The 16,860-nt window shown below is 38.3% G+C and overlaps 1 protein-coding gene across 1 annotated transcript in view; it reads right to left on the minus strand.

The window, feature by feature from the left end:
• The window catches only part of LOC115221755 (G patch domain-containing protein 1-like), a 147,953-nt gene that overhangs the window by 41,519 nt on the left and 89,574 nt on the right, over window positions 1-16,860 (minus strand). The window contains 4 exon segments of the mRNA XM_029791973.2: window positions 2,749-2,849; window positions 4,480-4,646; window positions 6,684-6,769; window positions 10,896-11,027. Of these exon segments, the coding sequence (XP_029647833.2) occupies window positions 2,749-2,849; window positions 4,480-4,646; window positions 6,684-6,769; window positions 10,896-11,027 (486 nt within the window).

Genomic DNA, 16,860 nt, shown 5'->3' on the forward strand with positions numbered 1-16,860 from the left:
CAAGGTGACATACAGGAGGGCTGAGCTCCAAACTATATAAAAGTGAAGTGGACTTCTTCACTACATCACTTGTCTGTGTATGATTGCATGTATGTGCGTATATATATATATATATAGGTGAGCTGGCAGACACGTTAGCGTGCCAGGTGAAATGCTTAGCGGTATTTCGTCTGTCGTTACGTTCTGAGTTCAAATTCTGCCGAGGTCAACTTTGCTTTTCATCCTTTCGGGGTCGATAAATGAAGTACCAGTTTCGCACTGGGGTCGATATAATTGACTCAATCCCTTCGTCTGACCTTGTTTGTCCCCTCTATGTTTAGCCCCTTCTGAGCAGTAAAGAAATATATATATATATATATATATATATATATATACATCGCCTTACTGGCACTTGTGCCAGTGGCGTGTGAAAAACATTCAAGCGAAGTCGTTGCCAGTGCTGCTGGACTGGCTCCTGTGCAGGTGGCACATAAAGAAAAATAACACCATTTGAGCGTGGCCATTGCCAGTACCGCTTGAGTGGCCCTCATGCCGGTGGCACGTAAAAGCACCCACTACACTCTCGGAGTGTCAGCTTTGGCATGATTTCTATGGCTGGTTGCTCTTCCTAAAGCCAACCATTTTACAAAGTGTATACTAGGTGCTTTTTTTTTTTTTTGCCACCTGCACAAGAGAGGTTTCCATGTACCTCACAAGACTAAGGTCTTCATTGGTAGAGAGGGGCTACAGCAAAGGATGAAGCTTTATGTTAGGTAATGAAAGGTTCTCAACCAGGGTCCATATGGCGCTTGGGGGACCATGTAAGGTTTTGTTAAAATTTATGTGCAACAAATTGGTTATACTTCTATAATACACAAGATATTTTAATCTTTTTCATACACTTCCTAATGAAAATTAATTATAAAAATACAGTAGAAATCTTTTTATATATATATACACAGAATGACTAAGGAGGTCCAGTAGAGTATATATATATATATATATATATATATATGCCGGTGGCACGTAAAAAGCACCCACTACACTCACGGAGTGGTTGGCGTTAGGAAGGGCATCCAGCTGTAGAAACACTGCCAGATCAGACTGGAGCCTGGTGCAGCCTCCTGGCTTCCCAGACCCCAGTTGAACTGTCCAACACATGCTAGCATAGAAAGGCGGACGCTAAACAATGATGATGATGATGATGATGATACGGTTGGGGTTGCTCTACTGGATGTGCAATGTGAGTGATTCTTCTTGTGCCTAGTTTTTAACTCAAAGCTGCTGAGTGAATCAGATGAATAAGGAGAATCAGATGTAGTGTGCAAAAAAGAAGACTCAGCTGGTATGGACATGTGATGTGTAGGGATGGGGACAGCTGTAAAAAGAAGTACCAATTACTAACTGGGACCAGGACTTGCAGAAAAAGGAGAGCCAGGAAGACATGAGATGAAGTGGTTACGGTTAACCTCAGGACCCAGAGTCTGAGAGAGGGGATGATAAAGAACCAGGATTTCTAGCAATATGAGGTTCTCAAACAGACCTGCCTCTATCAGCGAAATATAGTTCTGGAAAGGTTATGTACAGTACTCTCCATCTACACTACAGTGGTTCATCCCCCAACTCCCAACTCCTGCCTCTTCTCTCTTCCCCATCAGCTTCTGCAGACTGCCCAACCATATCATCCCTCCCTCTTGTCCTCCACCATGACAACTGTATCTTTACTACACCTACTGCTGCCCACCACCACTCTCTTCTGCATCCCTCTATCTCCCCCAACTTGCAACTCCTTGCTCATCCATCCTTCAACCCTATCCATTTTGGCAGCCTCTCTCCCCATCTACACATTCTCTTTCCAATACAATCTTGCAAACTGATTCTTCAACTCACTTTGTGCCTTGTGGGACCATCAAGACACTTTATTGCCATTATCTATCTCTAACAGCCTACTGTTCATTTTCTCTCCCTCTCTCCTTTTCCTCTATGTGTAAGTAGTTATGCAGATCCCCTACAAGAAGCTGCACAGCTGCCTACCTGCTTCCCATAAGTCAATTCTCTCATATCCCAGTATGAAGCTGAATATACCCCCAGGTTTGTAGTTCTGCAACCTGCATGGTGACTTCAATAGTGCATGTGGCACAAAAAGGCATCCAGTCAACACTGTAAAGTGGTTAGTGTTAGGAAGGGCATCCAGCCATAGACACCATGCCAAAACAGACATTGGAGTACAATGCAGTTCTTGGACACACTGGATCCTGTCAAACCATCTTAACCATGGTTTGACATGGAGCATGGGCATTAAATGATGATGATGATGATGATGTATATTTGTGTGTGAGGGAAGAGTGGAGGATGCATGTATGCATTCCTACATTTGTGCTTCTTCAGAATCACTGAGATACATGTGGTGACATTATTTTCCTTGTCAACGAAATGTCCACTGGTTTTGCAACTTTGAAGACATGTTCGATAAGAGATCGCTGATTTGAAAAACAAGTAAGGGTTATCAATAATAAGGGCATCCAGCTGTAGAACATGTTATGTTAAACCTGTAAAATGAACAAACAAATGATATGTATCCACCCACACACACATGGATACATAAATGCACACATAGATATACATAGACACACACACACACATACATACACATGCATGCATGTGCAGACACGCATTAACATAAGCTTGCATGTTTAAAATAGAATATATCTTAGTAACATTAACAATAATAGGAAATGCACAACCATTCATGAACGGCAATGGTCTTACTTGATTTTAACTCCTTCTTTCTGCGTTTTCTTTGTCTCGGTCCAACACCTTGTCCTTCTTTCCAGCCCATCTTTCGCAGTAGCTTCACTCCAATTGATATCCTATCATATACATATATTACAGATTAAGCATACAGGTAACTACATGAATTAACAAAACAAAAAAGAAAAATAATTGTCATGTTGTTACTGCTGTTATGTGGCCTCGGGCATATCTTGATCCTATAACAATTTATATTAATCAAAAACAATCTGGCTGTACCTATACCAGTATTTATTCAGGCATATTACATTATCTGATATGTCCTTCTTTTTAAGATGAAAGTATCAACTATCTTATTTTACACCTTCGACCTGCATCCACACACACACACATCCATACACACCCAAACCAAAAAGTATACGATGGACAATGCAAACATACACACATCCACGTACTATGTAAACAAAGCCAACCACATCCTCTATCCCACCCAACACCCCCGAATTGTACCTACAATTGTATATATTGGATAATAATTGAAGTATTAGGCGCAGGAGTGGCTGTGTGGTAAGGAGCTAGTTTACCAACCACGTGGTTCCGGGTTCAGTCCCACTGCATGGCACTTTGGGCAAGTGTCTTCTACTATAGCTTCGGGCCGACCAAAGCCTTGTGAGTGGATTTGGTAGACGGAAACTGAAAGAAGCCCATCGTATATATGTATATATATATATATTATATATATATATATACACATATATATATATTATACATATATATATACATATATATATACACATATATATATACACATATATATATATATATACATACATATATATACATATATATATACATATATATATACATATATATATATATATATATATATATATATACATACATATATACATATATAATACATATATATATACACATATATATATACACATATATATATATATATACATACATACATATATACATATATATATATACATATATATATACACATATATATATACACATATATATATAATACATACATACATATATATACTATATATACATTATATATATACACATATATATATACATATATATATACACATATATATATACACATATATATATATATATATATATATATATATATATATACACATTTTATTTATATTATATGATTGAATGACACGCATCCATTTCCAAGTAAGTTTAATGTGTGTGTGTGTGTGTGTGTGTATGTATGTCCGTACGTACATACGTATGCATGTATGTGTGTGTATGTATAAATGTGTGTATATGTATAAATGTGTGTGTGTGTCTGTCTGTTACAGTCTCATTATTTAGCATAAACTAAAAACAGCAAATTGAATGAACCATTATAATGCTCCTAAAACAAAGATTATAATGCACCAAAGAGGAAGCCTCAAAGTGGGAGCTCAACCTGTTAAAAATAGCAGCCAAACTTCTTCATTTAAATTACTGCTTTCTTAAAGAAGAACGTACTGCATATAACTATATAGTCATAGCTACCCTATGTCTGAAACAACAAAAAGGATAGAATAGCCACAGACTAGTATGCCTTCCATCATAGGTCTGCTTGATTAAGGATGTCCTAAAACTAAACAACAACTCAACAGAGTAACTGCAGTCAAATTTGAACTCAAAACCTCATAGACATCAATCAGACTAATCTCACATCTTGATCACAAAACTAAAAATATCTTTAAAATTCCACATGGAACTTACTTTTCTGGAACAATGAAGTCAAGCAAAGCACCATCAACATTATGCAAGAATGAGTTGGTGCTTAAAAGTGAATTAGCTAAATTCTTTCTTTTGGTGGCTCCCTCTTCTGATTTGAAATGGTCTGATGTGACAATTTTTCTTGGTGCAATCCCATGTTCACTAAAGTCCTGAAAGAGAAAGAAATTCTATTAAATTTGATCAAATTCCTAAGAAATATTATTTGTACAACTAAAAGTATCTCCTGTAATGTTTTATATATTTTTCCCACACAAGTGCATGCATGGCTGTGTGGCTGAGAAGCCCATTTCCCCATACATATACTGTATAGATTTGTGTGTGTGTGTGTGTGTGTGTGTGCATACATGCACATGTGTGTGTGTTTGTCCCCTTGTTTTTTTTTTTTCATCACATGATAGTTGTGCCATCATTATTCAAGCAGTGTAAGGCATTGAGTTGGCAGAATTGTTAGCACACTGGACGAAATGCTTGGTTGTATCTCACCACCACCTTGTTCTTAGTTCAAATTCCGCTGAGGTCAACTTTGCCTTTTATCCTTTCAGGGTCAATAAATTAAGAACCAGTGAAACACTGGGGACGATGAAATCGAGTAGTCCCCTCCCACAAAATTTCAGGCCTTGTGCTTTTAGTAGTAAGGATTATTCAAGCAGTGTCCTTCATTTCCAATCTTATGCAAAATCATGTCCTGCCATGGAGAAATATTACCTTGCCATGAAACAGGTGAGGGTTGGCAACAAAAAGGGTATCCAACTTTACAAGATCTGCCTTAAATTCTGTCTGACCCATGTAAGAATGAAAAAGTGGACGTAAAAACAATGATGATGATGATGGTGATCGTTGACACTGAATAATCTTCATTAATTGAATCACAACATAAACCTAAATGCAGCCTGATATTTTAGTGCTCGCGCCATATAAAAAGTATCTAGTCTACACTGTAAAGTGGCTGGCATTTGGAAGGGCATTCAGCTGTAAAAACCTTGCCAAAACTGACCTCGCTTGAGCTTGTGCCACATAGAAAGCATTCAGTCCACTCTGCTGGGTGGTTGGTGTTAGTAAGGGCATCCAGCCGTAAAAACTTTGCCAAAACAGACACAGAAGTCTGGTGCAGTCCTCCGCCTAGTTAGCTCCTGTCAAATCGTCCAACCCATGCCAGCATGGAAGGTAGACATTAAACGATGATGATGATGATGATGATGTGTGTGTGAGTTAACCTGCGTAGATATACATAATTTTTCTCTTTCCGTACAATTTTAACCCATAAAGGGGAATAACTTCCAAACTGTACATAATTCAATTTAGCTCTAGTCATGAACAAACTGCAGCCTGGGGGACTTTCTGAATGACAAGCCTAATAGGAAATTACCTTGAATTTTTCTAGTAGTGTAGCTCACCTGATGATGAGCCTTGTCTCATGTGGCCCACACTTCAAAAAAAGTTGCCTATGCCTGATTTACTTGGTCAATAAATTGAATACCAGGCAAATAAGTAAGATACTAAGCAAAGTGCTGTCTTCAAAAAATTGTTTTAACCCTTTCGTTACCAACCCGGCCAAAACCGGCTCTGGCTCTGTAGTACAAATGTCTTGTTTTCATAAGTTTTGCATCAAAATATACCACCAAACCTTAGTCGCAATTTATATTCCTAACACTAGCTTAATGATAACTAGGTTATTTTACTAAATTCTTTGTTATATTTTAAATAATTGAAAGAAACACAGAGCATCTTAAAATAAATACAGTAACGAAAGGGTTAAATAACAATAATGGACTGGTATTAGTATATTCGTACAGAAATAAGTACTAGTAATTTACTGACTGTAGTTACATCAATCAGACTTTCTGAATGACAAGCCTAATAGGAAATTACCTTGAATTTTTCTAGTAGTGTAGCTCACCTGATGATGAGCATTGTCTCATGTGGCCCACACTTCAAAAAAAGTTGCCTATGTCTGATTTACTTGGTCAATAAATAGAGATCAATAAATTGAATACCAGGCGAATAATTGGGATACTAAGCAAAGTGCTGTCTTCAAAAAATTGTTTTAAATAACAATAATGGACTGGTATTAGTATATTCGTACAGAAATAATTACTAGTAATTTACTGACTGTAGTTACATCAATCAGCTATATTCATCTTTTATAAATGCTGGAAAATTACAGCAAAGGAAAAAATATTGCATACATCATCATCCATAAAATCTTCTGCAGTCAGAACTATCTTCTTGTTTCGATTCTGTCGACTGGATACAAATGTAGTTGGTGCCCATCCTGTAGAGAGAAAACAAATGGGAAAATTTCTAGTGACATTACATATCTGTAGAGGCAAAATATTTATCTGCTTGGGGTGAGAAGAAACCAGAGTCTCTCTTCACGTCAAGTGGTAATATAACATTTATGAAAGAATAGTCGTATTACCTAAAGTTTTTTGGAGATGCTCTTTATATAAAATAGTTCTTAACTCACTGAAGTCGATAATAAGAAAAATCTAATCAAATACTACAAGTAGGTTTGATTCCAAGCTGTTTAATGTTACTAAAGAATATACTACCAAATCCCTCTTTCTATATAGAATACTCTTGAAAGTATTCTCTTAACAGTTTCTCTTCATATCACAGACAGCCAGTTTATTTTCCATAACACTTTCCAGGGCCTCCATGACAGTTGAAATTAAAGGAGGAAATTAACCTCAGAATAAAAAGATAATCCAAATGCTTGCAACAGAATGGACTTTGCTAATGGCTGCCAAGGGCCAAGTGGTGATGTTAAACCAGGTGATGGATTAAGTCTGCCAACCAAGAATATGAACAGTCCCTCCAATGGGCTTCTACAGTTTCCATTTACCTAATTTTACTCACAAGCCTTTGGCCAACTCAAGGCTATTGTAGGAGATATTTGTCCACAGTATCACACAGAGATTGAACCCAAAACACATAGCTGCAAAGCAAACTTCTAACCATACTGTTATATCTGCATGAATACAGTAAAGTACCAGTAATGGAATATGAACTTTTGATCCTTTGGCTCATAAGCTGACATTTTACCAACTTAGTCTCTGCAATGTATGCCTTTATTGTTTGCTTATTTATTTTCTGACTCAGCATTTATTAAACTTCAGTACTTTAATTACTCATTTTAATTAAAGTGCAACCAAGTTGTTACTCTCCTGATACTGGAGACCTATAACTGTTAACCAGGTCTTGAAGGTCCTGCTTCCTGTCACAAGAAAAGCAGTGATAAGAGGTGGAATTTGATTTCAGAACATAACTGAGCAGATACCACAAGATAACATCTCATCTGATGCTCTAACAATTCAGACAATCCACTGCCAGGATTGGAACTTTATTTATAGATCGCAAGATGAAATTCAAGGTTAACCACAGAAGGATTTGAACTCAGAGTGTAGAGAGCCAAATACTGCAATAAATTCTATCCAACACTTTAATGACTTAAACAATTTGCTGTCTTCTTAGAATATATTTACTGTCTTCTATTAATCTTTAAACAACACTTGTTTATTTTGTTTTTCTTTCCAAATTTCTTGTGCATAAAATGTTGAAACAGACATATCAGATATTCTGGTTGATTAAAATCATTTTAACTAACCAAAATGGAAGCTAGGAGACAGGTATATATAGCCAAGGGAGTAGCAGAAAAGAAGAAGTTTACCAATGTTCAGCGATGTGAGGACCAAAGAACTGAAGTATTTTGGATTGTAAGACAATGTGTGAGATAAAACTGTGATGTCATAGGAGAGAAATGTGTCTACATGGATGATGGTGCCCTTGCGTTTAATGATACTGCAAAGAAAGAGACTTGGAGGTGCCATTATGAAAGACTGCTGAATGGGAAGAATGAATGGGAGGAAGAGAGTCTGCCAAAGGTTGACCCAGTTGAAGGACCAGCTACCCGAATTGACAGTACCCTGGTAGATAAAGCAATTAAGGATATGAAGACAGGGAAAGCATCTGGCCCATCAGGAATCACCGCCGAGATGCTTAAAATATCAGGCGGTGTTGATTATGGTTTTGTCACCCACATCATAAATCAGGTAGTTCATGAAGGAGTCATACCCAATGACAGGTGTAGCAGCAGCATAGTCAACTGCTACAAGGGTAAATGTAATGCTTTAGATAGAAATAACTACAGGGGTATCAAATTATTGGATCAGATGATGAAAGTTACAGAGAGAGTCATAGCCCAACTAATTAGGTAGAGAGTTAGCCTAGATGAGATGCAGTTTGGTTTTGTGACAAGCAGAAGCACCACTGATGCTATATTTCTGATAAGGCAACTACAAGAGAGATATCTAGCCAAAGATAAACCACTGAACTTGGCTTTTGTTTTGACTTGGAGAAAGCCTTTGACAGCGTACCCCGATCCCTTATCTGGTGGTCAATGCGGAAACTGGGGATAGACGAGTGGTTGGTAAGAGCTGTACAAGCCCTGTAGAGGGATGCTGTCAGTAAGGTGAGGGTTGACAACGAGTATAGTGAAGAATTCCGAGTAGAAGTCCTCAGCCCCCTCTTATTCCTTATAGTCCTCCAACCAATAACAGAGGAATTCAAGACAGGCTGCCCCAGGGAGCTCCTCTATGCTGATGACCTTGCTCTAATAGCCAAGTCACTGCCAGAACTAGAGACGAAGTTTAGGGTGTAGAAGTAAGGTCTAGAATCAAAGGGCCTTAGGGTTAACCTAGCTAAAACCAAAGTCTTATGTAGGAAGGCTGTCAAATCAGAAACCCCTTCAGGTAGATGGCCCTGCTCGATTTGTAGAAATGACATGGGTAGAAACTCCATACAATGTACCCTGTGTAAATTATAGACACATAAGAGGTGCAGCAATATCAAAATAAGGTTAACCAAGCAAATTGTATGTGTGTGTAGCAGATGCACAGGGGCAATAAACACTGAAGATGTACAGAAAATTGATTCCATCAAATGCCAGGGGAAGAAACTAGAAGTAGTTAATAGCTTCTGCTACCTAGGTGACCAAGTCTGTAGTGGGGGTGGTTGCTCTGAGAGTGTACCAGCTAGACTAAGAATAGTCTAGGCAAAGTTCAAGGAGATCCTACCTCTGCTGGCAACTAAGGGCCTCTCGCTCAGGATGAAAGGTAAACTGTATGATGCATGTGTGTGAACTGTCAAGCTACATGGCAGTGAAACATGGGCCATGACTGCTGAAGACATGCGCAGTCTTGAAAGAAATGAAGCTAGTATGATCCACTGGATGTGTAATATCAGTGTGCATACACGACAGAGTGTAAGTGCCCTGAGAGAAAAGTTGGGCATAAGAAGCATCAAATGTGGTGTGCAAGAGAGATGACTGTGCTGGTATGGTCATGTGTTCCGTATGGATGAGGATAGCTGTGTGAGAAAGTGCCACTCCCTAACTGTGGAAGAAATCTGTGGAAGAGGTTGACCCAGGAAGACATAGGATGAAGCATGACCTTCAAACATTGGGCCTCACAGAGGCAATGACAGGAGATCGAAACCTTTGGAGATATGCTGTGATTGACAAAGCCTGGCAACTAAAGTGAGATTGCAGCCACACATGTCCAGCCCAGTTAAGAGTACCTCTCATGTGTTGGGTGATTATGATATGCTTGAGAAGACCTGCTGAGCCAAGTAAAACCAATATTGTAGCTGTGGCCAGTGGCCCCTAACTGGCTCCCATCCCGGTGGAATGTAAAAAGCACCAACTGAACATGGTCAATGCCAGGTCCACCTGACTGGCTCCCATGCCAGTGGTACGTAAAACGCACCATCCAAACATGACTGATGCTCCTGCCTCATGATGTCCATGACAGTGTCACATAAAAAATTCTATCCAAACATGATCAACGGCAGGACCACCTGACTGGCTCTTGTGCCAGTGGCACGTAAAAAGCACCATCCGAATGTGTGGCCAATGTCAGTACCGCCTGACTGGCTCCCGTACCAGTGGCATGTAAAAAGCACCATTCGAACGTAGCCAATGCTAGTACCCACTGACTGGCTCTTGGGCCAGTAGCATGTAAAAATCACCATCCGAATGTGGCTGATGTCAGTACTCCCTAACTGGCCTCCGTGCCAGTGGCACATAAAAAGCACTGTCTGAACTTGATCAATGCCAGGCCTGCCAGACTGGCTCCTGTGCAGGTTGCATGTAAAAAGCACCCACTACACTCATGGAGTGTTTGGTGTTAGGAAGGGCATCCAGCTCTAGAAACATTGCCAGATCAGAGTGGAGTCTGGTGCAGCCATCTGGCTTTCCAGACCTCAGTCAAACCGTCCAACCCATACCAGCATGGAAAACAGACATTAAACAATGAAGATGATGATGAAATAAGATCAGCTAGGGTGTAAAACAAAACAAAAACGAAATGCTTTTGCTAACATTTATGTAATACACTTACCTTCCTTGGAACCAACTGAGTTGAAGTAACCAGCTGAAAATCCTCCGGTGAATGCACCATGGAATCGAACCCGACCTTGGTTATCTTTAACAGGTAATTCATTTACAGACAGTGGACGTTTCAGTGGTTCATCTGAAATAAAGTAAATGGAAATATATCAGATAAGCCTTACATGTGCATAGAATGGAAATACTGCATAATTAGCATATCTATGTGTATCTGTCTAACGATCCATGCGAAGGATGGAGAGAAACAAAGCTGGTATACTACACTAGATGTAAGGTGGCAAGCTGGCAGAAATGTTAGCACAGTGGGCGAAATGCTTAGCGGTATTTCGTCTGCCATTACGTTCTGAGTTCAAATTCCGCCGAGGTCGACTTTGCCTTTCATCCTTTCGGGGTCGATAAATTAAGTACAAGTTACGCACTGGGGTCGATGTAATCAACTTAATACCTATGTCTGTCCTTGTTTGTTCCCTCTATGTTTAGCTCCTTATGGACAATAAAGAAATAGGTATACTACGCTAGATGTGCAATGTCAGTGTACACAAGAAATAGAGCATTGATGTATTGAGTGAGAAGTTGGGCATAAGAGGAATTATATGCTGTGTGCAAGAGAGGAGACTGTGCTGATTTGGTCATGTAATGCAGATAGATGAGGACAGTTGCATAAAGAAGTGCCAATTACTTAAAGTGGCAGGGGGAGAGTTGTGGAAGAGGGAGACCAAGGAAGACATTGGATGAAGTATTGAAGGCCAATCTCATAATGCTGAACTTTACTAAGGAAGTGACAGAGGACTGGGATATATGGTGCATTGCTGTACTTGAGAAGACCTGGCCACCACAACAGAACTGAGATTCTAAAACTAAGATGTCACATAAAAAGTGCTGGTGTGGGTACTGATGTCACATACAAAAGCACTGGTACTGGTGCCTCTTAAAAAGCACTGGTGATGGCATCACATAAACAGCACCCAGTACACTGAGGAGTGGCTGGCATTAGGATGGGCACCCAGCTTTAGAAATCAAGCTAAAACAGAGTATGGAACCTGGTGTGACCCCCCTGACCTTGCCAGTTCCTGTCAGGCCGTGTAACTCATGTCAGCAGGGGCAATTAATGTTAAATGATATCTATCTAGCAGCTTCTCTCATGCTTTTATCCATCTATTGCCTCTTATCTCTAAGCATAAAGTTATTCCCACCAGCGTTCACAGCCTTGCAAACTGCATGACAGCCTCACTAGTGCATAAAAAAGGCGCCCACTACATGCTGTAATGCGGTTGGTATTAGGAAGGACATCAAGACATAAAAACCATGCCAAAGCAAACTCTGTAGTTCAATATAGTCTTCTTTGGATCCATCAAATCCTGTCAAACTGTTCAACCCATGACAGCATGGAACATGCACGGTAAATGATATCATCATCATCATCGTCGTTTAACGTCTGCTTTCTATGCTAGCATGGATTGGACGATTTTACTGAAGTCTGACGAACCAGATGGCTGCACCAGACTCCAATCTGATCTGGCAGAGTTTCTACAGCTGGATGCCCTTCCTAATGCCAACCTATATATATATACATAATTTGTGGATAATATGATATTAACCCTTTCGTAACCAACCCAGCTAAACCAGCTCTGGCTCTGTAGTATAAATGTCTTCTTTTCATAAGTTTTGAATTAAAATCTTCCAACAAATCTTAGTCACAATTTATGTTCTTAACACTAGCTTAATGATAACTAAGTTATTTTACTAAATTCTTTGTTATATTTAAAATAACTGAAAGAGACACAGAGCATTTCAAAATAAATATGGTAGCGAAAGGGTTAAAGGTGCATACAATTAGAGCTCAGGTTGCATTTGTGCCTAAATTCTAACTTTAAATGCAGTGATGTGGGTGCTGCCTAAATGAAGATTGGTTATGTGCATTCTTTTATACATATATATATATAACCAAAAAATAAGCAACAAGAATGGATCAGTAGTTTAGTACAATTGTTTCATACTATAAACATTTTATTAAAGCTGCAAAAATTACAGCAAATATAATGTCAAGTAATCTTCAGTTAAATTTCATATAGGTTTTCTAAACATCTTAGAGAGTGTAAATATACTTAAAAAGTTATAGATGTTATAACTTTTTAAGTATATTTACACTCTCTAAGATGTTTAGAAAACCTATATGAAATTTAACTGAAGATTACTTGACATTATATTTGCTGTAATTTTTGCAGCTTTAATAAAATGTTTATAGTATGAACAATTGTACTAAACTACTGATCCATTCTTGTTGCTTATTTTTTGGTTTTAATCACCCCACATAAATTTATGGGTAATACCATAAAAAAAATTCTGGTGCATCTAAGTACCATATTCATTTGAATCTAAATTGTTTTGCTGAAATTATATATATATATATATATATATATATATGATATGAAACTCAACTAGCATGAAGAAGAATTCAGTTCAAGTGTATATCATATATGGGTTAAACAATGCTTTATTTTGTGGGATATATTGAGTCCAAGTATTCAATATACTTTCAATGAGTCTCATAAATTATAGTATATCTAACTAGTACCTGCAGTTACTTCTCTATTATGGCTACACACTAACATCTACGAAAATAGGACACAACAATCTTAGGCAGAATTCTGTATCGCCCGAAGTTATTTGATGTCAAAACTATTGTGGCAGTGTGGTATATATATATATACACACACTTTTACTCTTTCACTTCTTTCAGTCATTTGACTGTGGCCATGCTGGAGCACTGCCTTTAGTTGAACAAATCGACCCCAGGACTTATTATTTGTAAGCTTAGTACTTATTCTATCGGTCTCTTTTGCCGAACCGCTAAGTTATAGGGATGTAAACACACCAGCATCGGTTGTCGAGCGATGTTGGGGGGGACAAACACAGGCTTCTTTCAGTTTCCGTCTATCAAATCCACTCACAAGGATTTGGTCGGCCCGAGGCTATAGTGCCACGCAGTGGGACTGAACCTGGAACCATGTGGTTCGTAAGCAAGCTACTTACCACACAGCCACTCCTATGTCTATATATAACTATTTTTAAATGTTTCAGGAGTAAAGCTGCAGTCATGCTGGAGCACCACCTCTCTCTCTCTCTAAATATATATATACGTCTGTATGAGTTAGAGGTTAAGCAACCATCTAAGGGATAATAAATATCCAATATACTACTGGATGTATACCTACATATTTATATCCAAGGGTTTAATATTGCAGAGCAGTATCACAAATGAATAACAGGCATGACTAGGGGTAAAACAGAAATTTACCCAGAATTTATAAGGCAAATAATAAAATGGACAGGATAATCAATCAACAAAGATCAGCCTGTAAACATTCCTTTGTAGCTATTTATTAATTACAATTATATACTCTTTTACTCTTTTTCTTGTTTCAGTCATTAGACTGTGGCCATGCTGGAGTACCACCTTTAGTCGAGCAAATCGACCCCAGGACTTATTCTTTATAAGCTTAGTACTTATTCTATCGGTGTCTTTTGCCGAACTGCTAAGTTATGGAGACGTAAACACACCAGCATCGGTTGTCAAGCGATGTTGGGGGGACAAACACACACATATATACATATACATATATACGACAGGCTTCTTTTCAATTTCCGTCTACCAAATCCACTCACAAGGCTTTGGTCGACCCGAGGCAATAGTAGAAGACACTTGCCCAAGGTGCCACGCAGGGGGACTGAACCCGGAACCATGTTGTTGGTAAGCAAGCTACTTACCCCACGGCCACTCCTGCGCCTATATGTATAAGTATTCAAAATAAACAAACAAATAAGTAAACAAATAGATAAATAAAAATAAAGAAATGAATAAGGATAAATGAGTGAAAAAATACTAAACTCATGCAGCTGTTTCTACTGTGGAGTTGTCCAATTTGCCAAGTTTTCTACATCATACCAGTAATATACACTTTTACTTGTTTCAGTCATTTGACTGCGGCCATGCTGGAGCACCGCCTTTAGTCGAGCAAATCGACCCCGGGACTTATTCTTTGTAAGCCCAGTACTTATTCTATCGGTCTCTTTTGCCGAACCGCTAAGTGACGGGGGCATAAACACACCAGGGGGACAAACACACACACATACACATGTTATTTTAAAATCTCAAATTAAATGTTTTATAAATGCGTTGCACACTGTCGCATACACACAAATATTCTAGTGGATTTGGTAGACGGAAACTGAAAGAAGCCTGTCGTATATATGTATATATATATGCGTGTGTGTGTGTTTGTGTGTCTGTGTTTGTCCCTCTAGCATTGCTTGACAACCGATGCTGGTGTGTTTACGTCCCCGTTACTTAGCGGCTCGGCAAAAGAGACCGATAGAATAAGTACTGGGCTTACAAAAGAATAAGTCCCGGGGTCGAGTTGCTCGATTAAAGGCGGTGCTCCAGCATGGCCGCAGTCAAATGACTGAAACAAGTAAAAGAGAGTATATATATATATTTATATATATTAATATACATATATATATATATATATATTAATATACATATATATATACATATTTATATATATATATATATATATATACATATTTATATATATATATATATATATATATATATATATATTAATATACATATATATATATATTATATATATATATATATATATATATATTTATATATACATATTTATATATCCACACACACACTGATATATACATATATGTTTTTTAAATGCAGTACTCTCATTTTTAAACTCGGACCACAAGAATGAGTAGTAAGATAGCGGAAGTAAAGGGAAATAATTTAACAATGAGCTATCCTCAACTATCTTTCGTAGTACACGGTGATAGTCAAGCAACTAGAATATTTGTGTGTATGCGACAGTGTGCAACGCATTTATAAAACATTTAATTTGAGATTTTAAAATAACATCAAAATGATGTATCCATCCCTTGCTACACACACATATGACTCTATCATCTAAGCCTATCATCGGTGGAACCTTTTCCTTATAAAAATTAATTTTATGTTCTTCTTAAATGTAGTGAGTGCACTGTCAGTTAACGTTTGATTTCTTTGCGAGCTGGCAGAACCGTTAGCACGTCGGGCGAAATGCTTAGCGGTATTTCGGCTGCCGTTACTTTCTGAGTTCAAATTCCGCCGAGGTCGACTTTGCCTTTCATCCTTTCGGGGTCGATAAATTAAGTACCAGTTACGCACTGGAGTCGATGTGATCGACTTAATACCTATGTCTGTCCTTGTCTGTCCCTTCTATGTTTAGCCCCTTGTAGGTAATAAAGAAATAGGTATTTCGGCTGCCGTTACGTTCTGAGTTCAAATTCCGCCAAGGTCGACTTTGCCTTTCATCCTTTCGGGGTCGATAAATTACGTACCAGTTAAGCACTGGGGTCGATGTAACCGACTTAAGCCCTTCGTCTGTCCTTGTTTGTCCCCTCTGTGTTTAGCCCCTTGTGGGCAATAAAGAAATAAATATATGATTATACATATAAACACACACAAATATAAGCTGAAAAGTGTCACGAAATAAAGCAAGTGTGAAGTTGATTAAATCGACCCTCGTTTTTGATTAATGGTCATATAACTGACCTCAGAAGGATAAAAAGTATATCAGGCCTGAAAGGGATTTGAATTCGGAATACGAAGGACACGCAATAATCTCGCCAACTTAAACTTTAGATACACACATATACACACAATAAATATTAATGTCTTCTGCACAAGTCAAGCCCAAATTTTTTAAGGTACGATTATTGTTAATTAAATCGTTAGCATTATATACACTGGTACTTAAATTTCGCTTCAGAGCAGATGAAAAAGAAGTCAACCCTGATGATTTTTTAAAACTCAACACCTAGTGAGAAAGAATACGGAATACGATGTCACGTAGCACTGAGTTCCGTACCCGACTGCTCAAACACCTCCATCTTGCAAATGA

This window comes from Octopus sinensis, linkage group LG18 (genome assembly GCF_006345805.1).
Source record: "Octopus sinensis linkage group LG18, ASM634580v1, whole genome shotgun sequence".
Classification (NCBI taxonomy): Eukaryota; Metazoa; Mollusca; class Cephalopoda; order Octopoda; family Octopodidae; genus Octopus; species Octopus sinensis.